At 43.5% G+C, this 22,451-nt stretch overlaps 1 protein-coding gene across 2 annotated transcripts in view; it reads left to right on the forward strand.

Moving 5' to 3' along the window:
* VPS41 (VPS41 subunit of HOPS complex) overlaps positions 1 to 22,451 on the forward strand; it is a 397,695-nt gene that overhangs the window by 253,922 nt on the left and 121,322 nt on the right. For both annotated transcript variants that reach the window (XM_073549967.1, XM_073549966.1), the window contains one exon: positions 12,433 to 12,525. In XM_073549967.1, the coding sequence (XP_073406068.1) occupies positions 12,433 to 12,525 (93 nt within the window). The remainder of the gene's footprint in view (positions 1 to 12,432; positions 12,526 to 22,451) is intronic.

The raw sequence follows: 22,451 nt of genomic DNA on the forward strand, positions 1-22,451 counted from the left end.
TGGGGTGGATCAGTCTCCAAACGTCAACCAGTCTATATTCCGTTAGCTTAGATTTCAGACTCTCCAACTGGGAGGGGGAGACGGCCGACCTACCCGTAGATGAGTCCAGGACTCGATCCAACGTAAAATTGAAGTCTCCGACAATTACCGCACCCTCTGCGAATGCCGAAGGGTCACGCTGGTAAGCTTTACAAGTTCTGATCTGATCCTGGTTAGGGAGATAAAAATTAGCAATGGTAAATACATATCTGATAATTTTAATCTTTAAAAACAAATATTTTCCTTGTGTATCAGATTTAGAGGCAATTACTTGGGCCTGTAGCGACTTGTGTAAGGCAATACTAACTCCTTTGGATTTTGAGTCTGGGTTGCCGCTATGGAACCATTGTGAGTAAAATTTATGGTTAACTGAAGGTATCCGATCTGATCTAAAGTGGGTTTCCTGTAGAAGCAGCACATGAACCTGTTTCTTGTGCATGCGATAAAGAATCTGCGAGCGTTTTTCAGGAGTATTAAACCCTCTGATGTTAAAGAAACAAAGGTTCAAGGTGGCCATCGTAAACTAGTACAAGAATCAGTAGTAAGACTGGGTGGTGGTGGGGGGGGGGAAGAGGTGTTGGGTAAAGAAGAGAAAACACTTAAGAAAAAGGATATAGAAGAAAGTTATGAGAGAAGAATAGAAGAGAGCAGAATTAAATGTATGAAAAAATATAAACAAAAATTTCAGACGGAGCAGAATATTCTGCCTTATTAGACCACAGGTAGCTACTCCTATGGGCTAAGAGTTAAGCAGAGAAATTCTCTGAAGGAAGTGTCAAAGACACACCCTAACTTGGGAGGTGACTGGACACTAAAACCGAGTTAACAGCCAGGCCCCTACAGCAAGTTAATTATACATGTTAATTGATTTAAACAACCAAACAGATTCAGTGCCCCAGGCCTCAATGCTATACTGACTTTTTTATTGGATCCAAACAAATACCCCACAAACACAACATAATACCAGAGGCAACTCGGAGGTGATGAGGATCCCTGTAGAGTATTTTTCTAGTTATAGTAAACCACTACAATGCATAATAATGCTCCACCCCAGGGCCACAGGGCCCCCCGCTAGAAAACCACCAATATTCCCTGACCCAAGGAAAAGGACAGTGGAGTGAGCAAATGATTAGGACAAACTCCTCAGTGCTCAGGCGTCACCAGAGGGACCACCGGAAACACGGTGTAGATCTCTTCTCTTTTTCCCACGTTCCGATGGTACTCTCCCACCTCCTCGAGCTCCCCCGAACCCAAAAGAGGAAAAAACGGGGCCACTCCCCCAAGGTGACTGGTGGCAACCCCCAGGGCCAATGAGAAATCCAGGAGATCCGACGGGGATCTCAGGATCTCTGTGCCAGTGTCCCCCCGAGCTTGTAGCTGAAAAGGGTATCCCCACGTGTAGGCAATGTTTTTCATGCGCAGGGCCTCCAGGAGAGGTCGCAGGGCCCTTCTCTTAGCCAAAGTTATAGGGGAGAGGTCCGCTAGAAGTTGAATATTTATGCCATTAAAGTCTATTACATCATTCTCTCTGGCTTTACGCATAATGTCCTCCTTAATTTGGAAAAAATGGATCCTGCAAATTACATCTCTCGATCTAGATGGGTCAGGGTGCCTCGGGCCCAGGGATCGATGAGCTCTGTCCAATTCGATACGTTCATCCATGGATCTACTCAGCAATTAATTAAAAACATGCTGTAGGGCTGAATTCCGATCCCATGGGGCCACTGACTCTGGAAGACCACGCAGCCTAATGTTGCTTCTCTTGTTTCTATTTTCAGAGTCTTCTAGCATGTCCAGAACTAAATCAAAATTCTGTGAATGCTGATCTAAAACTTGCTGCTGAGTATGAAGCTGGGAAGATAGCTCATCCACTTTAGCCTCTAACACAGTGATGGCAGAATTTATGTTGGAAACGTCCTCTTTGAGGGAGCCAATTTCCCCCTTGCATACTGCCTTCAAACGCTGGATGTAACCTTCCATGTCAGTCTTGGTGGGGATGGGAAGATAGCTCATCCACTTTAGCCTCTAACACAGTGATGGCAGAATTTATGTTGGAAACGTCCTCTTTGAGGGAGCCAATATCCCCCTTGCATACTGCCTCCAAACGCTGGATGTAACCTTCCATGTCAGTCTTGGTGGGGATGGCACTTAAATGGGCACGTAGTTCCCCTACATTCATAGTCAGGGAAGAGGAATCCCCAGAACCCATAGGGGTCTCAGGGCCGTCCTGAGTAGCCTCACCGCTGATCCCCACTATGTCAGTGTCAAATGTAAAGGATCCAATAAGTGTGCTGTCTGCAGTCCCTGCTTTCCTCAGAGATTTGTCTGGAGCAGAGGAATGGGTTAATTGTTTAGCAGCAGGAGCTGGCGGAGAGGGACAGGGAGTCTTCCACTCTCGAATGCCTGTATTGCTACCGACCTTATCTCCAGTTTTGTTCTGTCCAGCTTCGCACTTTCTTTGAGTTTGCTTTCCCTGTGTGCGTCCTCCATGTGATGATCCGGCTGCAGCAGCAGATAAGCGTTCACCCCTCGGGCCTCACACATCAGAGCTCTCCTCAGCGGCTGCCATAGCTGCACGTGTGGTCTGTTTTCCCGTGCCGGTTGGGGCTATTAAATACCGACTAATTCCAGGGTCAGCAGGTCCGGAGGAAGGCTCTCGTGGTGCCTGAGAGCGAAGACCGGCTTTATCTCTCATGTAGAGGCCGGGGGACTGCCCATGCTTGCTAAATCTTTGCTGTAAGGGCTCTGGGAAGCAAGAGCTCTCTCTATGTGCGTCTGCCCTGCTCCATGACCAGGCGACGCCCCCACTGCGGTGGTTTTCAGTTGCTGTTTGTTTCTGGGCCTTTCTGTCTGAAGTTTAGTCTTTAACAAGTGAAATGCATGCTCAATTGGGTTGAGATTAGGTGACGGACTTGGCCATTCAAGAATATTCCACTTCTTTGCTTTAATAAACTCCTGGGTTGCTTTGGCTTTATGTTTTGGGTCATTGTCCATCTGTAGTATGAAACGACGACCAATCAGTTTGGATGCATTTGTCTGGATCTGAGCACACAGTATGGCTCTGAATACCTCAAAATTCATTCGGCTGCTTCTGTCCTGTGTCACATCATCAATAAACACTAGTGACCCATTGCCACTGGCAGCCATGCATGCCCAAGCCATCACACTGCCTGCGCCGTGTTTTACAGATGATGTGGTATGCTTTGGATCATGAGCTGTACCACGCCTTTGCCATACTTTTCTCTTTCCATCATTCTGGTGGAGGTTGATCTTGGTTTCATCTGTCCAAAGAATGTTCTTCCAGAACTGTGCTGGCTTTTTAGATTTTTTTTAGCAAAGTCCAGTCTAGCCTTTTTATTCTTGATGCTTATGAGTGGCTTGCACCGTGCAGTGAACCCTCTGTATTTACTTTCATGCAGTCTTCTCTTTATGGAAGATTTGGATATTGTTACGCCTACCTCCTGGAGAGTGTTTTTCACTTGGTTGGCTGTTGTGAAGGGGTTTCTCTCCATCATGGAGACTATTCTGCGATCATCCACCACTGTTGTCTTCCATGGGCGCCCAGGTCTTTTTGCGTTGATGAGTTCACCAGTGCTTGCTTTCTTTCTCAGGATGTACCAAACTGTAGATTTTGCCACTCCTAATGTTGTAGCAATTTCTCGGATGGTTTTTTTTTCTGTTTTTGCAGCTTAAGGATGGCTTGTTTCACCTCCTTTGACCGCATGTTTCCTTCACAGCAAAACCTTCCAAATGCAAGTACCACACCTCAAATCAACTCCAGGCCTTTTATCTGCTTAATTGAGAATGACATAACGAAGGGATTGCCCACACCTGTCGATGAAATAGCCTTGGAGTCAATTGTCCAATTACTTTTGGTCCCTTTAAAAACAGGGTGACACATGTTAAGGAGCTGAAACTCCTAAACCCTTCATCCAATTTTAATGTGGATACCCTCAAATGAAAGCTGAAAGTCTGAACTTCAACTGCATCTGAATTTTTGTTTAAAATTCATTGTGGTAATGTCTAGAACCAAAATTAGAAAAATGTTGTCTCTGTCCAAATATATATGGACCTAATTGTATATTAGCTCAAATGGGACAACTGAGGGAATCAATATAGACACTCCCCTAGAACATGATGAGAATATAGTGATAACTTACCTGCATCCACTTCTTATTCACCAAGGATGCTCTCTCTTTTGTAAGGTGTGTTTCCTGAAAACATATTATAGAAGTATGATAGGAATAAATATACTGAAAAATGACAGCTCTTTTTTGCCCCATCTAGGAGACCTCTAACATTCAAACTTAAAATTTCAATTGTTCCTGACATCTTGGCTGATGTCAAAGGATGTACTGTTATGATGAGTCACCGAAGGAGGAAAAAAACAAAATACTAGCTAAGTCCAGAAAAAAACAAAGAGGTTGGCAGCTATCGGATTGCAGACCCCTGAACCTATCCACAACAACTAGCAGTAGCCGTGGGGGGTTCCTACGGTGCCCTAGACCCCTCGATCACAGCCGGAGAACTACATAGCCTAAAGACAGAAAGGGGAAAAACTAAACTGCCCCAGAGCAGACCCCAAAGCAAAAGGCAGCCCCCAACATATAATGACGGTGAAGCAAGATGAAAACACTAACACAGATAGAAAGATAGGTTGAGCAAATGATGGGGCCCAAGCTAACTAAATAGGACAGGATAGGAAAGCTGCTGTCTGCCATCCACAAAAACCCTATCCAAAGACTATATCAGCACTCAGGTATATTCTGAAGACAGAGCAAAAGATCAACAGATCAGAGACAAAAATGGAATTCAGCTCACCCCCGGCCGGGGATGGTAGAACTCCCAAAAAAACAAGGCAAAACAAAAACAAAGCTGAAGTGTACAAAGCAGAGCAGAAAAACTTAGCTTTGAGACGCAGGAATCAGACTGGTCTCCAAGAATCCAGCAGGATCACCAGCAAGGCATAAGGGCGTCGGCTGCCTTATATCCAGTCCTCAATTGCAGCCACCCAGTCATCATCTAGCTGCCCAGGTGTTTGGTAATCAGCCTCACTACCTTCCTTCACCAGAGGAGGGAGTTCATCAGACCTCAGTGGTGAAGGGAAAAATTAACTCACAACAGTACCTCCCCCTTGAGGAGGGGTCACCAAACCCTCATCCATGCCACCAGGGCGATCCGGGTGAGCCCGATGAAAGGCACGCACCAATCTTTCGGCATGAATATCAGAGGCAGAGACCCAGGAATTATCCTCCTGACAATAACCCTTCCACTTAACCAAATACTGGAGTCTCCGTCTAGCCAGACGGGAATCCAGTATCTTCTCTACCTCATATTCCATGTTACCTTCAACCAATACAGGGTCAGGAGGTGCCACCACAGGAACTACTGGTTCAACAAACCTCTTCAACAAGGACTTATGAAACACATTATGAATTTTAAATGTGACAGGAAGAGCCAACCGAAAAGAGACCGGATTAATAATCTCCAAAATCTTGTAAGGTCCAATAAATTTAGGCTTAAACTTAGGAGAAGCCACCTTCATAGCGATATTTTTTGATGACAACCAAACCATATCACCCACCTTAAACTGGGGACCAACGGTCCTACGCCGGTTGGAAAACCGCTGGGCCTTTTCCTGGGAGAGAGACAACTTATCCACTACTTGGTCCCAGATCTGGTGCATTCTCTCCACCACAGTGTCAACACCTGGGCAGGCAGAAGGCTCCACCTGCCCTGAAGAAAATCGAGGGTGAAACCCAAAGTTACAAAAAAAAGTGACATCAAAGTGGCAGAACTAGCTCTATTATTTAAAGCAAATTCGGCCAAGGGCAAAAATGAAGCCCAATCATCCTGATCGGCAGAAATAAAACATCTCAAATACGACTCCAAAGTCTGGTTTGTTCTCTCCGTCTGCCCATTGGTCTGAGGGTGAAACGCAGAGGAGAAGGACAACTGAATTCCCAGCTTGGAACAGAAAGTCCTCCAAAATCTAGACACAAACTGAAATCCTCTGTCAGATACAATGTTCTCAGGAATCCCGTGCAAGCGAACCACCTGTTGCAAAAACAAGGGCACCAACTCAGAGGAAGATGGCAACTTAGGGAGTGGTACAAGATGGACCATCTTAGAGAATCTATCACAAATCACCCAAATAACAGTCATTCTCTGAGAGACAGGCATATCAGAGATAAAATCCATTGAAATATGGGTCCATGGCCTCCTAGGCACCGGCAAAGGCATCAACAAGCCACTAGAGCGAGAACAAGGTTTAGACTGGGAGCAAGTCCCACAGGACTGCACAAAATTCCTGACATCATGAGACAAGGCGGGCCACCAAAAAGACCGACTCACCAGATCTCTAGTACCAAAAATACCTGGATGACCAGCCAATGCAGAGCAATGAACTTCAGACATCACTCTCTTCCTCCACTGGTCAGGAACATACAACTTTCCACTTGGTCCTCCTGAAACTCTTCCAGAGCAAGTCTCAAATCGGGCGAGATGGCAGAAAGAACTACCCCCTCGCCTAAGACGGTAGCAGGCTTAGTCACAACAGGGGAATCAGCAAGGAAACTCCTAGAGAGGGCGTCTGCCTTGACATTCTTAGTGCCCGGAAGAAAAGAGACCACAAAATCAAAACGTGTGAAAAACAGGCCCACCTAGCCTGTCTAGGATTCAAGCGCTTGGCCGACTCCAGGTAAATCAAATTCTTGTGGTCAGTAAGGACCACGACTTGGTGTTTGGCTCCCTCCAACCAATGTCTCCACTCCTCAAATGCCTATTTCATGGCCAACAGTTCCCGATTCCCCACATCATAGTTACGTTCGGATGGGGAGAACTTTCGGGAAAAGAAAGCACAAGGATTCATTTTAGATGTCACAGGATCTTTTTGGGACAACACCGCTCCTGCACCAATCTCAGAAGCGTCCACCTCCACCTGAAACGGGAGTGAGACATCAGGTTGCCGCAAAACCGGAGCAGAAGTGAATCTTCGCTTCAGCTCCTGAAAGGAAGAAACAGCCTCCGGAGACCAATTCAGCACATCAGCACCCTTCCTAGTCAAATCAGTCAATGGCTTGGCAATACCAGAAAAATTAGCTATAAATTTCCGATAAAAATTAGCAAAACCCAAAAACTTCTGGAGGGCCTTCAAAGAAGTGGGCTGAACCCAATCATAAATGGCCTGTACCTTGGCCGGGTCCATTTCAATAGTTGACAGAGACAAAATAAATCCCAAAAATGAAATCCTCTGTACCCCAAAAAGGCATTTCGATCCCTTGACATACAGGGAATTCTCCCTCAAAATCCGGAACACAGTCCGAACATGTTCCACATGAGAGTCCCAATTCTTGGAGAAGATCAAAATATCATCCAGATAGATAATCAAAAATTTATCCACAAAGTCTCGGAATATATCGTTCATGAAGCACTGGAAGACAGAAGGGGCATTAGTGAGCCCAAAAGGCATCACCAGGTACTCAAAATGTCCCTCCGGAGTATTAAACGCCGTCTTCCATTCATCCCCATGCTTAATGCGAATAAGATTATACGCCCCCCTGAGGTCAAGCTTGGTAAACCAGCAAGCACCTTTAACTCTGGAGAATAGATCAGAAATCAGGGGTAACGGATACTGATATTTAACAGTAATTTTGTTGAGGGCACGATAGTCAATACAAGGCCTTAATGAACCATCCTTTTTAGCCACGAAAAAAAACCCAGCACCTAAGGGTGAAGAGGATGGTCTAATATGACCCTTCTCCAACGACTCCTTAATATAGGATCGCATAGCCTCGTGCTCGGGTACAGATAAATTGAAAAGCCGACCTTTGGGGAATTTACACCCCGGGTTCAGCTCAATTGCACAGTCATAACTCCTATGAGGAGGCAAAGACGCAGACTCATTCTCACTAAATACATCATAAAAGTCAGCCAAATAGTCAGGAACATCATGCGAATGGGGAGAGGTGGAGAAAACAGGAGCATCATTAAGGGCACACCGACAACCCCAACTCACCACAGACAAAGATTTCCAATCCAGAACTGGATTATGGATTTGCAACCAGGGAAACCCCAGAACAATGGTATCATGCAAATTATGCAACACCAAAAATCTGCAATTTTCTTGATGGTCTGGGGCGACCCGCATTACGACCTGGGTCCAAAACTGAGGTTTATTCTTCGCCAAAGGAGTAGCATCAATACCCCTCAAAGGGATAGGCGTCCGCAGAGGTGTCATAGGAAATCCACAATGTTTAGCAAAATCCAAGTCCATCAGGTTCAGAGCTGCTCCCGAATCCACAAAAGCCTTGGCGGAAAATGTGGACAGGGAGCAGATCAGAGTAATTGCCAGAAGAAACTTAGGTTGAACACCACCCACAGAAAACGTGTGTGCACAACGTTTCTCTAGTTTTGGGCAGACAGAAATAATATGCGAGGCATCTCCACAAAAAAAAACACAGCTTATTACGCCTTCTGAACTCTTGACGTTGCGCCCTAGACAAAACTCTATCACATTGCATAGGTTCAGACATTTGTTCAACAGGTGGCAATATCTCTCGTGTAGTTTTGCATTCACGTAAACGCCGATCCACCTGAATGGCTAATGACATAGAATCGTCAAGACCAGAGGGAACAGGAAATCCCACCATAGTATCTTTTACAGTTTCTGACAAACCCTTCCGAAAGAGGGCTGCCAAGGCACCATCATTCCAGGTAGTAAGGACCGCCCACTTTCGGAATTTTTGACAGTACAACTCTGCTGAATCCCGACCCTGGCTTAATGCCAACAGGGTGTTTTCAGCCTGATCAATAGCATTAGGTTCATCATACAACAACCCCAAGGCTTGAAAAAATGCGTTCACATTATTCAGAATAGGATCATCAGGTTTCAAAGAAAACGCCCAATCCTGGGGATCGCCGCGCAGCAAAGAGATCACAATTTTAACCTGCTGCGCGGAGTTCCCCGACGAGTTAGGCTTCAAGGCAAAAAATAATTTACAATTATTCTTGAAATTCAAGAATTTAGACCGATCCCCCAAAAATACATCAGGAGTAGGAATCTTTGGTTCAGCAGCATGTGAATGAGCAAGATAGGCGGAAATTACCCGCACTTCAGCAGCGAGCTGCTCCACACGATCAGACAATAGCTTCATCTCCATTGAGAGAAAAATTCCCCCTATGGCCTCAGAGATATGGAGGAAAAAATATGCAGAAAAAAAAAATTCTGACACTTTTTTTTTTTTTTCTTTTTTTTTTTTCACAATTCTCTCCTGCTATTGAGTACCCTAGGATCTGCGGTATGGCTGGTGATTCTGTTATGATGAGTCACCGAAGGAGGAAAAAAACAAAATACTAGCTAAGTCCAGAAAAAGCCAGAGAGGTTGGCAGCTATCGGATTGCAGACCCCTGAACCTATCCACAACAACTAGCAGTAGCCGTGGGGGGTTCCTACGGTGCCCTAGACCCCTCGATCACAGCCGGAGAACTACATAGCCTAAAGACAGAAAGGGGAAAAACTAAACTGCCCCAGAGCAGACCCCAGAGCAGACCCCAAAGCAAAAGGCAGCCCCCAACATATAATGACGGTGAAGCAAGATGAAAACACTAACACAGATAGAAAGATAGGTTGAGCAAATGATGGGGCCCAAGCTAACTAAATAGGACAGGATAGGAAAGCTGCTGTCTGCCATCCACAAAAACCCTATCCAAAATGTGCCAACCGACTGACAGGAAAAACAGGCCCTGAAGTCGCTAGGCTTCAAAAGACTATATCAGCACTCAGGTATATTCTGAAGACAGAGCAAAAGATCAACAGATCAGAGACAAAAATGGAATTCAGCTCACCCCCGGCCGGGGATGGCAGAACTCCCAAAAAAACAAGGCAAAACAAAAACAAAGCTGAAGTGTACAAAGCAGAGCAGAAAAACTTAACTTTGAGACGCAGGAATCAGACTGGTCTCCAAGAATCCAGCAGGATCACCAGCAAGGCAGAAGGGCGTCGGCTGCCTTATATCCAGTCCTCAATTGCAGCCACCCAGTCATCATCTAGCTGCCCAGGTGTTTGGTAATCAGCCTCACTACATTCCTTCACCAGAGGAGGGAGTTCATCAGACCTCAATGGTGAAGGGAGAAATGAACTCACAACAATGTACCCAGGATCTTAGTGTCTATTAAACTTTTTGGTACATTTTGTGAATTTAAACTATGCAATATTTTGTACTGAAATATGACAATAAATAGTGGGATAAAACAATCTCCCCATAACTTACCCCCTCTGCCCACCCCCCCTCTCCCTGACCCCAAATAAAAGTACAGAGTACAATTTCCCTCTCCCGCTCAGAGAACAGGCATATCTAGTCCCATCAAGGATGAAAAAACTCCCATCTCATATCAAAAGTGTACACGAAGGCATCCCATTTTGTTTTCCCCCTCTTCTACTATCTTATCAAGGAGTTTTACATTAAATTTAGAACAAATTTACAAAAAGATACCACAGAGAGTACATCTTTGTTGGCTCAAGTGAATCCTCAGCCGCCTGCTGGTTAAAGTCTACTCCCCCAAGGAGTCCTGCACCACAATTTCTGCTGGTAAATGTTGTTCCTCTCTGTCATCTCCTGACAAGTTTTAGACAGCAGGCTCATGAGGCATTGTGTCAATAAAATGAGTACTAACAGTCTCAATTTCCATGCGAGCAAACCGCTCTAGTTTCACCACCACGTCCAGTCTCCTTGCCAGGGCTACATTGGTTTGTATTGCCTCTGCTATGGCATTGGTACCATCTTGACCCTGTGTGCTTACTGCAGCCCCTGGATCTTTCTGCTTCCTAAGGGTCATTTAGCAAGCTGAGAGGTCCAGAAAACAAGTCTGCAGCCACCGCAGATGTTCACTCCCCTTGTCCCAATGTTTGATAAGTGTAGCAGAACGGGTATCAGGATAAAATTCCAAGTACAGAGCGGTAGCCTTCAGTGCTGCATCCTACTCCATGCCACGCTAGGCTACGCCCCCACATTTGTTGCACTTTAAAAGGTTGACAAATCTGTATTTCTGGTTGGGGGAGCCTGCAAAACAAGGATTTGTAGATCAACTCTGTGATTATCTGTTCATCTCCTCTATATACAGTGATTTGCGAAAGTATTCTCCCCTCTTGGTTTTTTACCTATTTTGTTACAAGGAAGACTGCCCACAAAAACTGAGCCCGGGTAAGGAGGACATTAATCAGAGAGGCAGTACAGAGACCAAAGGTAACCCTGAAGTAGCTGCAGACTTCCCAAGCAGAAACTGGATTATTTGTCTATATGACCAGTGCCATTCACTCCTTAGAGGTAGCCTTTATGGAAGAGTGGGCAGAGAAAATAGAAATTGTAAGGCTCTTTTTGAGTTTGCCAAAAGACATGTGGGAGGCTCCCCAAAAGTATGGAGGAAGGTGCTGTGGTCAGATGAGAGACCAGCATTGAATTTTTTGGCCATCAAGGTAAACAGTATGTCTGGCGCCAAACCAACATAGCTCATCACCCCAAGAACACTACCCCACTGTGAAACATGGTGACTACCCCACAGTGAAACACGGTGGTGGCAGCACCATGCTGTGGGAATGTTTTTCTGCAGCAGGGACAGGGAAAAGGTTCCGAGTCCCAGGGAAGATGGATGGTGCACAATACAGGAATATTTTTGAGCAAAACCTTTTTCAGTCTGTCAGTGATTTGAGACGAATGGAGGTTCACAATCCAACAAGACAATGTCCAACCCAGAGCATACTGCTAAAGCAACACTTTTGTGGTTTAAGGGGAAACATGTAAATGTTTTGGAGTGGCCTATTCAAAGCTCAGACCTTAATTTAATTGAGAATCTGAAGTCAGACTTGAAGACTGCTCTTCACCAGAGGAAACCAAAGGAGCGGGAGCAGTTTTGCCTTGAGGAATGGGCAAAAATCCCAGTGTCAAGATGTGGAAAGCTCATAGGGATTTATCCAAAGTGACTTATATCTGTAATTGCTACAAAAGGAGGCTCTACAAAGAACTGATTTTAGGGGTGTGAATAGTTACGCATAAAAAAAATTTCCGTTATTTTGTCCTATTTGTTGTTTGCTTCAAAATAAAAAGAAACTAAATGTTCACAGTTGTATGCATGACCTTTACATGAACTGATGCAAACCCTAAAAAAAACAGTAATATTCCAGGTTGTGAGGTAGTAAAACACGGAAAAATGCCAAGGGGGTGAATACTTTCTCAAGCTATTGAACATAAAGATGTGAGGTTGGCAATAGTATGAAAATGTTTTTTGTTTATTATTTTTCCTGCAGTCTCATAGAACCCCTTCAATAACGTCAGTATTCTCACATATATCCCAGATGTAATACTCAGAACTCATGTGTGTTATGTCTGCGTCTTACAGGCAATCAGCAAGTATCTGCCAAGAGGGGATTTACGGCTAAGACCTGCAATTTATGAGATGATCCTGGATGAGTTTTTGAGAACCGATTATGAGGTATGGCTGCTCTAACAATAGAAGTTATTGTAAATATTCATTGTCATCGTCCATGTTGACAGTGAAGTAATACACAAATGTTTACCTGAAGTATTTAATGTAAGATATTAAATATTGGTGGCAAATTTTTTCTTATCTCTTATGTTCTAGTAAAAAAGTCTGTTTTTCTGTCATTGACATTCTTAAATCTGTGTAAGTATCTCACTAAAGGGCTTGTCATCGCCCCTGATTTTTCTGATATAGCAAATTTAGAATTTTTCCATTTCTGCATCCTTTAGGTAATGTTTTCTGCATGTGTGGCATCTCATACTCTGAGCATAAAGTAGTATTAACCCACCTCCCGGATGAATGGGATGTTGCACATTCTCTTCTCTACCGGCTTTTTTCTCCCTGGCTTTTTTTCCTTCTTTGTGTCTCAGGAAGCCATGTTTCTCATGCTGGGCAGCAGACTGCAGATCATGCTGTGTGTCATTAAGAGAGCAGTGTCTCTTTAGCAACACATGGGTTGTCTAAGAAGTCCTTGACCTACAGCTTACACTGTGTAATAGAGGGTCATGCAGGCATCTGAATATAACAGCAATGGCTGTGTGAGGAATCGTGGAAGCTTGACCTTTACTATAGTAGTTCAGTCCCTTAATTCAGGGCCCCATAGAGAATAGAAACACTGCATTCTCACCCCCGTCAGTGGCAATGTTCCAGCGATGTCAGCACAGCTGTTTCTCCTGGATGGCATGACATTCTTTTATTATTTGACCACTGCAGCTATTCAGCTGGCTCTTCTTCTGAAGTGGTCACGCCCACCCATGGGAACAGCAGCACTGACATGAACGCTGTAACACCACCTGTGTGGGGGTTGAGTATCCATTGTTTTTATTTTCTATGGGTCTTTAATTAAGTATGGGTTGTCCACCAGTGATATTCTCATAGCATGAATTTAGTATAGTCAGACAACATGAAAATAAGCAAGCTTGCGAGTGACTTGCTTTCTCAATCTGCTGTGGTTCTCCTGATATTAGCGTTTTTATCATACATTGTTTACAGCTTGTTGCCAAGGAGATTGGCCACTGGAGCCTCTGTGCACAGTAGTTACATTCCAGGTTGACGAGCTCCAGAGATAGCAGTCGTTTCTCTCCAGCCCATTGATTTCTATGATTTCTATACTGCAGTTTGACAGTTACTCACCTCAACAACTCTTAGCTCCTGGCCAAACTGGTGTTATCAGTCATGCAGTATCACCAGACTCAAACCCCCCCCAGGGTCATCTCCTTGGGCAGTTCTCCCAATCTATGCTCTCACTTTCATTTCCCAAGCACTTGTTCAATGTAATGTAAGTCACATTTTTCTCTATATGTAAACATAATGATAACAGTGACCACTTCAGAACAACACTGACAGTCCTCAGAGTGTCACAGTATCAGAAGCTCAGCAGTGGGGCCAATCACTGAAGCAGGAGCGCCTGCCCCTCCAGCAACAAGGAATTAAGAGTTTTTGGGGCAGTGTGCTGCTGAAAATAAACGTTCAAAATGATCATTTAAGCACTGGCAGCATTAAAACAATCGTGCTGCCTTATCTGAGCTCTAATGGTGTCCTTTGATTAGCATTCAGACTTATTTTTGGTTCTTTCTTATATTGTTATTAACCCTTATACGACATTTGACGTATTTATACATCATGGTCGAATAGAGGTACCTCCAGAAAGTTGTGGGAAACAGGGTGTATTACGGTCCGCGCTGCCGAGATTCACAAATCACCTGGGATGCAAGATGTAGTAGCAGTGTACTCCTTTATTTCCTCCTACGCGTTTCGGCGCCCTTCCTGGCACCTTCCTCAGTTGAATATCCCTGAGGAAGGTGCCAGGAAGGGCGCCGAAACGAGTAGGAGGAAATAAAGGAGTACACTGCTACTACATCTTGCATCCCAGGTGATTTGTGAATCTCTGCAGCGCGGACCGTAATACACCCTGTTTCCCACAACTTTCTGGAGTTTTTCCACGTGCGAGTGGTTGATGGAGGTCCTGTAGCAGCTGATTCTGTGATATGTTCTCAAGCCAGTTGTGGGTCACACAACTGGAATAGGTAAGTGGAACTGTATTATACCGCTCATACTTCAAGTGTCACTAGTGATAGGGCACTATTGCGCCTCTTGTTCCCCCCACCATTTTTGTATTGAATAGAGGTACCTGACCGATGATGTATAGCTATATCATTACTATCATATGCAGCACAGGAGCTGTGCCCACACGATCACCGCCGGGAGCTCGGCTTACGTGACAGCTTAGGCTACTTTCACACTTGCTTTGTTTTGCAGCGCGTTTTTCCCGCAAAAAAACGCATGGAAAAAACGCATACAAATGCTGCTTTTTTTCAAGCATTTTTATGAGCATGCATGAAAAAAACACAGCGTTTTTTATGCGTTTGTATGTGTTTTTACTGCGTTTTTACCGCGTTTGCGTTTATTTCCAACATTAGTTGGCCCCTCACACTAACCCAAACCATGACTTTACTTTGCCTAACCAAACCATACCCTAACCCTTAACCAAACCATACCCTAACCCTGACCCTAACCCTTAACCAAACCATACTAACCCAAACCCTAAACCCTAACCCTTAACCAAACCATACTAACCCTAACCCCCCTTAACTAACCCTAACTCTAACCAAAACCCCTAATTTCCATTGTCTAACCAATGGTCAACAAAAAAACGCATGCGCAAAAAAACGCATACATGAGCATGCCAATGCGCACATATGCCCACCCATAGACTTATAATGGGTGTCCTGCTGTAAAAAAAAACGCATTGCGCGCATGCGTTTTTTTGAGGCAAGTCGGATGCCCAAAAAATGCCACAGGATGCATTTTGTGCGCCCGAGCGCACACCACAAAAAACGCATGCGCGTAAAAACGCATACAAACGCATGTGTATGCGCACATAAGCGCATCCCATGCAAAAATAGAGGAAAAAAAGCGCATGCGTTTTTTAGCGCTAAAATACAGTGTGAAACCAGCCTTAGCCCAAGTTTTACCACCCTCTGCTGTTTTAGCCCCTTAAATGCTGCAATCGATGGCAACATTTAGGAAGCTAGGAGAGGAAGAGGGCTCCCTCTCCTGTCTGAACGGCCCCTCGCGTTGTCATGGCAAAAATCTGTTCGTTTCACGTGGCAACCCCGCTGTCGTCATGACGACCCCTCCGGGAATGTCTGTTGGAGCATGTGAAGAGCATAGTCTAAGACGTTTGTCAGTGCAACAATGACAGGTACAGGCATGGCTGAAAGTGTTGGCACCCTTAAAAATTGTTCCTAAAAATGAAGTATTTCTCCCAGAAAATTTCAATTACACATTTTTTGTTATACACACGTTTATTTCCTTTGTGTGTATTGGAACAACACAAAAAAAGGCAAATTGGACATAATTTCACACTAAACCCCCAAAATGGGCTGGACAAAATTGTTGGGACCCTCAACTTAATAATTTTTTGCACACCCTCTGGAATAAACAACTACAATCAATCACTTCCTATAACCATCAACAAGCTTTTTACACCTTTCAACTGGAATTCTGGACCACTCTTCTTTTGCAAACTTCTCCAGGTCTCTCATTTGAATGGTGCCTTCTCCCAAAAACAATTTTAATATCTTTCCCCTAGTGTTCAATGGGATTTAGTTCTGGACTTGTTGCTGGCCACTTCACAACTTTCCAGAGCTTTGTTTTCATCCATTTCTGAGAGCTTCTTGAAGTATGTTTGGGGTAATTGTCCTGCTGGAAGACCCATGACGTATTACGCAAACCCAGCTTTCTGACACTGGGCACTACATTGCACCCCAAAATCCTTTGGCAATCTTCAGATTTCATCATACCTTGCATACAGTCAAGGCACCAGTGCCAGAAGCAGCAAAAAAACACCAAAACATCTTTGAACCTCCACCATATTTGACTGTAGGTACTGTGTTCTCTTTTTTGTAGCCCTCATTCAGTTTTCGGTAAACAGAATGATGTGCTTTATCAAAAAGTTCTATCTTGGTTTCATCTGTTCACAAGACGCTTTCCCAGAACGATTTTGGCTCACGTATATCTTGGCAAACTGCAGTCTAGCGTTTTTATGTCTCTGTGTCAATGGTGGATTCCTCCTGAGTCTTTCATAGTGTTTCATTTTTTTCAAATGTCAACGTGTAGTTTGCACTGACACTGATGCACCCTGAGCCTGCAGGACAGATTGAATTTTTTTGGAACTTGATTGAGGCTGCTTATCCACCGTTCGGGCTATCTTGCGTTGCAACCTTTCATCAATTTTTCTCTGCCTTCCACGTCTATGGAAATTAGCTACAGTTTCTATGGGTAAACTTCATCAAGATCTCTGGAGATGGACTTGTAACCTGAGTGTTGATATTTTTCAACAATTTTGGTCTTCAAGTCCTCAAACAGTTGTCTTCTCTTTCTGTGCTTAGTGTGGCACAAAGAGACACACAATGCAAAGATTGAGTCAACTTATCCCCTTTTTATCTGGTTGCAGATGTGATTTTCATACTGCCCACACCTGTTACTTGCCACAGGTGAGTTTAAACGAGCATCACATGCTTGAAAAGGTGCCAACTATTTTGTCCAGCCCATTTTTGGGGTTTTGTGTGAAATTATGTCCAATGTGCCATGTTAATCTTTATTTGTTTTTGTTTTTTGTGGTGTTCCAATGCACATAAACATGTGCATAACAAAACATATGTAATTGCAATAATTTTCTGGAAGAAATACTTAATTTTGGCTATGAATGTATAATGCATTACAGCAATCTGAGTGATAAAAGTTAAAGTCCCATAGAGCAATAAAGGGAAAAAAAGGAAAAAAATTGTAAAAATGTAAAAAAAAATAAATCACAAAATACACAAAATATAAAAATGATACCCATGAATATGTATTTTTATGTAAAAGCAAAAAACTTACACATATTTGGTATTACTGTGTCTGGAACAACCTGATCTATAAAATTATCACACTAGTTAAACCCCTCAGTGAACACAGTAAAAAAAAATAAATAAATGAGGCAAAAAAACTATGCTTTTTCATTGTACCACAGAACAAAAAGTGGAGTAAAACGTAATAAAAAAGACGAATGTAAATAAAAATGGTATTGCGGAAAACATTATATTTTCCTGCAAAAAATATGTCGCAATACAACTCCATTAACTGAACAGTAAAAAAGCTATAGCTCTCAGAATAAAGCAATGCAAAAATAATTATCTTTTCTATAAAATAGTTTTTATTATGTTAAAGCACCCAAACATAAAAAAAAAAAAAAAATATAACGGTAATCATACTGACCCAAAGAATAAAGCTGCTTTATCAATTTTGCTATACAGTGAATAAAAAAAATCCCTCAAAAAACAATTACTGAATTGCTGGTGTTTGTTTATTCTGCCTCCCAATAATTTAAATAGAAAGCGATCAAAAAATTGTAATGCTGCATCCTGCAAAAAAATAAACGTTCACGTGACTTTGTCGGCAGGAATATGGAAAAATTATAGCTCTCAAAATATGACCATGCAAAAACTTGTTTCCAACTCCCCCCCCCCCCCCAAAAAAAAAAAAAAAAAATGGTTCTAGTGTGTGACAGCAACCAAACATAACTCAATATAAATCTGGTATCACTATAATCGCACCGACCCGAACCGAAGAGTAAACTCGTCTGATCACATGTACCGTACAAGGAACAGCGTAAAAAATAAAAACATTTCTTCACCTGCTGTTGATTTGTTCATTCTGCCTTCCAAAGATCACAGTAAGGTTCAGCTCACTGTTATCCTGCAAGCTGCGCTGAGCGCTTACATCGGGCTTACTTTGAAAATCGCTGAAATATGTGATTCAGATGCAACTGCCAGCGGAAGGTTCCCTATAATGAGGCAGATGGGGACACTGGACGCTGTCTGGCCCAAGAACCATCTATGCTGTCTGTCTTTTTAAGCATAAAAGAACGGCCGACTACAGAGTCCAGAGTAACTCTGCTGCCTCATTATTGTGAATGGATCCTTCAGTGCTATGTCTGATACTTACCTCCGACCGGCTCCCCCGCTGCTCATCACTGGTTGCGCGAGTACGTCCTGGACCATTTCTCGTCGGGCGCTTCCTGCTGGGCTTCCTGTGGCGCCGACGAGCGACGCGTGGACGCGGGCGGGAGGACGTCAGGATCGCCTCGTCTGACAGGTAAGTAGCGACCCCTGCTATGTCGCTGGTGAGATCTGCCTGTGTGGCAGCTCACTAGCGACCACTTAGCGATGCACCAGCGATCCATATCGTTGTCGGGATCGCTGGTGCATCACTAAGTGTAACGGTACCCTAAGGCCAGGATCACACTACTGTGTGTGATGTGAGAAACTCGCACCAGTCTCTCGCATCAACACCCGGCACTCAGGACCGGAGCTGCAGCTGCATAGAAATAAATGCAGCTGCAGCTCTGGTCCTGAGTGCTGGCGGCAGTGCCGGGTGTTGTTGCTAGAGACTCTTGCGAGTTTCTCGCATCACATACAGTAGTGTGATTCCGGCCGAAACCACATTTAGCGTCCACATTTCTGTAACGATGTGAGCCTGTTTAATTTACGGGTGTGTGTATCCAGAAGCATGAGCTGGCCATAATGTACTAGGCACTACAATGTTGGAGAACTACAACATACTACGTACTGGGTACTGCAAGAGCAGATTTTCAATATTCACTCCGCAACATCCACTTTTGCTTGATTCTGGAAACACCAATGGAGTCAAATCGTCTCTAAAGCTGTAGATAAATACCCAAAGTAGTATAATTTCCAAAAAGTGGTCGCTTGAGGGGGGATTCTGCTCTTCTAGCACTTGGGGACTCTGCGTAGGGATTCCGCAAACTATTCCAGGAAATTTTGTGGTCCGGGAGGCAAATAGCCCTCCATCCCTCCGGAGTCTTCATATTCCACTTTCAGAAAAAAATTGTGACAAATTTTCCTGCAAAAATCCATTTCCTCTTGGGCAAATATAAAATCTGGGGCTAAAACTAAATTTTTGAGGTAAAAATATAATTGTTTCTTCACTGCCCAGTGGTACAAAAATCTGTGCTACACCTGTGGTGTCAATACGATCACTACACCCCTAGATGAATTAATTGAGAGGTTGTGTAGTTTGTGAAATGGGGTCACTTATGGGGAGTTCTACTGTTCTCACACCTCAGGTGCTCTCACAGTGGGTGATGGAACTCGCAAACCTTAACAGTAAAATCTGCAATATAATATGGCGCTCCTTCCCTTCTGAGCTTTGCACTGTGCCTGAAAAGTATTTCCCGATTACATGTAGGGTATTGGGGTACTTAAGAGACATGTGGTAAATGTTATTTATAAATTATTTTTGTGTGATATAACTCTCTGGTTTAAGGGCATAAAAATTAAAAGATTGAATATTTTTGCCAAAATTCCGATATTTTCACAATTAAACGCAAAAAATATCAACCTAAATTTACCAGTAACATAAAGCACAATGTGTTATGAAAAAAACAATCATGCGATCACTTCGATCCGGTTAAGCGTTTCCAGAGTTATTGCCTCATAAAGGGACACAGGTCAGAATTGTAAAATTTGGCCTAGTCATGGCGGTAAAATCTGGCTGGGGGATGAAGAGGTTAAGATATAGAATAGCCTTTCCTGATATATGACATCCATATGTCAGGTGTAGGCTCAGGACCTGAGTGCTCTCCATACAGGTCAGGTTTAGGTTGTGTCATACAGTCTTGATTAGAGTTGTCTCTAGTCACTGCCGTTTAACCGCTTAAATACAAGTGTCAGGGTCTTACAGCAGCATTTAAGTGTTGTATTCCTGGTGGTGTGTGTATTCCTGCACCCGTGCTCATCTACACCACAGCATGATGGCAGAGTACCAGTGGATCACTATGGCATCTGGTGGCCTAGTCAGACCCCTATTTGTGCCAGCTTGGTACTGTAGTGGTAAAGTATTTCTAGTATATAGTACAAGTGATCAAATGATCATAGGATTAAGGCAAACTAAGGTGGACTAATAATAATTAGAAACTAAATGAAGAAATAAAAAAAATAACATTTAAAATAAATTACAAATAAACACATTTGGTATATCAACCTATACAATAAATATCATAAAAATAAAAGCTTTCAAAATAGTTGTACTCCAATATGGTACCAACAAAACTACACAGTTTGGTCCCTCATAGTGTTCAAAGTGTATAGTATTACATGTCCTTCTAATAGGCTCAGTCACTCTCCTTACAGCGAGTTCTCTGTAATATAACCCTTTGATGATTGCACTTCAGTGGAGATGGGCGAACCCAAACAGTACAGTTTGGCATCCGTACCAAACACCTACTGTTCGGGCTCGAGCACTGACTTCACCAGGAAGTCCATTTTACTGTTCTGGCTCGGCCTCCCAACACCGGGTGTTTCTCGCGCTGTCATGTACATGCATGGCAGGGCAGCAAACAATGGTTCTGATCGGAAAATGAAAAAATGACAGCGTGAGCTCGCAACTATGCAACTATGATTGCAGGTATTAATTTTACCTCTGGTCATTGGTGTCGGCTGATGGGACTACTGCTCCCATCATTCAACGCCTGCTGCCGCTAATAGCATTAAGAGCAGGAGGCGCCTTTTGGGAGTATTCATCAGCCAGCGTTTATGCTGTAAATAAATAATTAAAAAAAGAAACCGGCGTGGGTCCCCTGTATTTTTGATAACCAGCCAGGAAAACCTGGGGGCTGCAACCCTCAGATGTCAACATGAGCAAGGCTGGTAATCAAGAATAGAGGGGTCCCCACTTCAATTTTTTTAAAATTATTTAAGTAAATTAAAAGAAGCAGCGTGCTGTCCCCCCCTTTTTTGACTACCAGCCAAGCTAAAGCAGGCAGCTGGAGGCTGGTATTATCAGGCTGGTAAGGGGCCATGGATGTTGCCCCCCCAGCTCAAAAATTCTCCTGGCGAAACTGCCTCTGCACTGTGAGACTTTTTCTCACTGTGCTAGCAGTGATCCCACCGAGTTGAGCGCTGTTCATATGCCCGTCTGGGAATGCAGCCTCAGTGACCGGCAGTAACCTCGATGAACAGTGGTTCTCCGCCTGGACGGTCGCATCTTGGCAACGTCCAGGTAGAAAACTGTTTATCCCCCAAACATGGATTACGGCGTGGGACAGAACGACAGACTGTTGAGGGATATTGTTGTTTTTTTATTTTTGTTTTATTACAGGAGACGAGGGAATCGATGAAATTAGCGTTGACGTGAGTATGATTTAATTTAGAATCATTAAAGGAGGCTGTGTTTTTCTTTGAAATAAAAGACTTTATTCTTGCTGTGGGTTTATTTACAATATACCGTGTATACTAGAGTATAAGCCGACCCGAGTATAAGCGGAGGCCCCTAATTTTGCCACAAAAAAATGGGAAAACTTATTGACTCGAGTATAAGCCTAGAGTGGAAAGTGCAGCAGCTACTGGTTAATTTCAAAAATAAAAATAGATACCAGTAAAATTAATTGAGGCATCAGTAGATTAAATATTTTTGAATATCCATATTGAATCAGGAGCCCCATATAATGCTCCATACAGTTCATTATGGCCACAGAAGATGTTCCATACAAAATATGCCCCATATAATGCTCCATAAAGTTCATGATGGACCCAATAAGATGCTCCATACAAAATACGCCCCATAAAATGCTGCACAAAGGTTAATAATGGCCCCATAAGATGCTCCATAGAATAATATGCCCCATATGCTGCTCCATAAAGGTTGATGGCCCCATAAGCTGCTCATATATCTTGATGGCCCCATAAGATGCTCCGTAAAGGATATGGCCCCATAAGATGCTCCATATGCTGCTCCATAAAGGTTATGGCCCCATAAGATGCTTCATAGAATATGCCCCATATACTGCGAATAAAAAAAATGACATACTCTCC

This window comes from Dendrobates tinctorius, unplaced genomic scaffold (assembly GCF_039654945.1).
Source record: "Dendrobates tinctorius isolate UK_male_01 unplaced genomic scaffold, ASM3965494v1 ptg000162l, whole genome shotgun sequence".
NCBI lineage: Eukaryota > Metazoa > Chordata > Amphibia > Anura > Dendrobatidae > Dendrobates > Dendrobates tinctorius.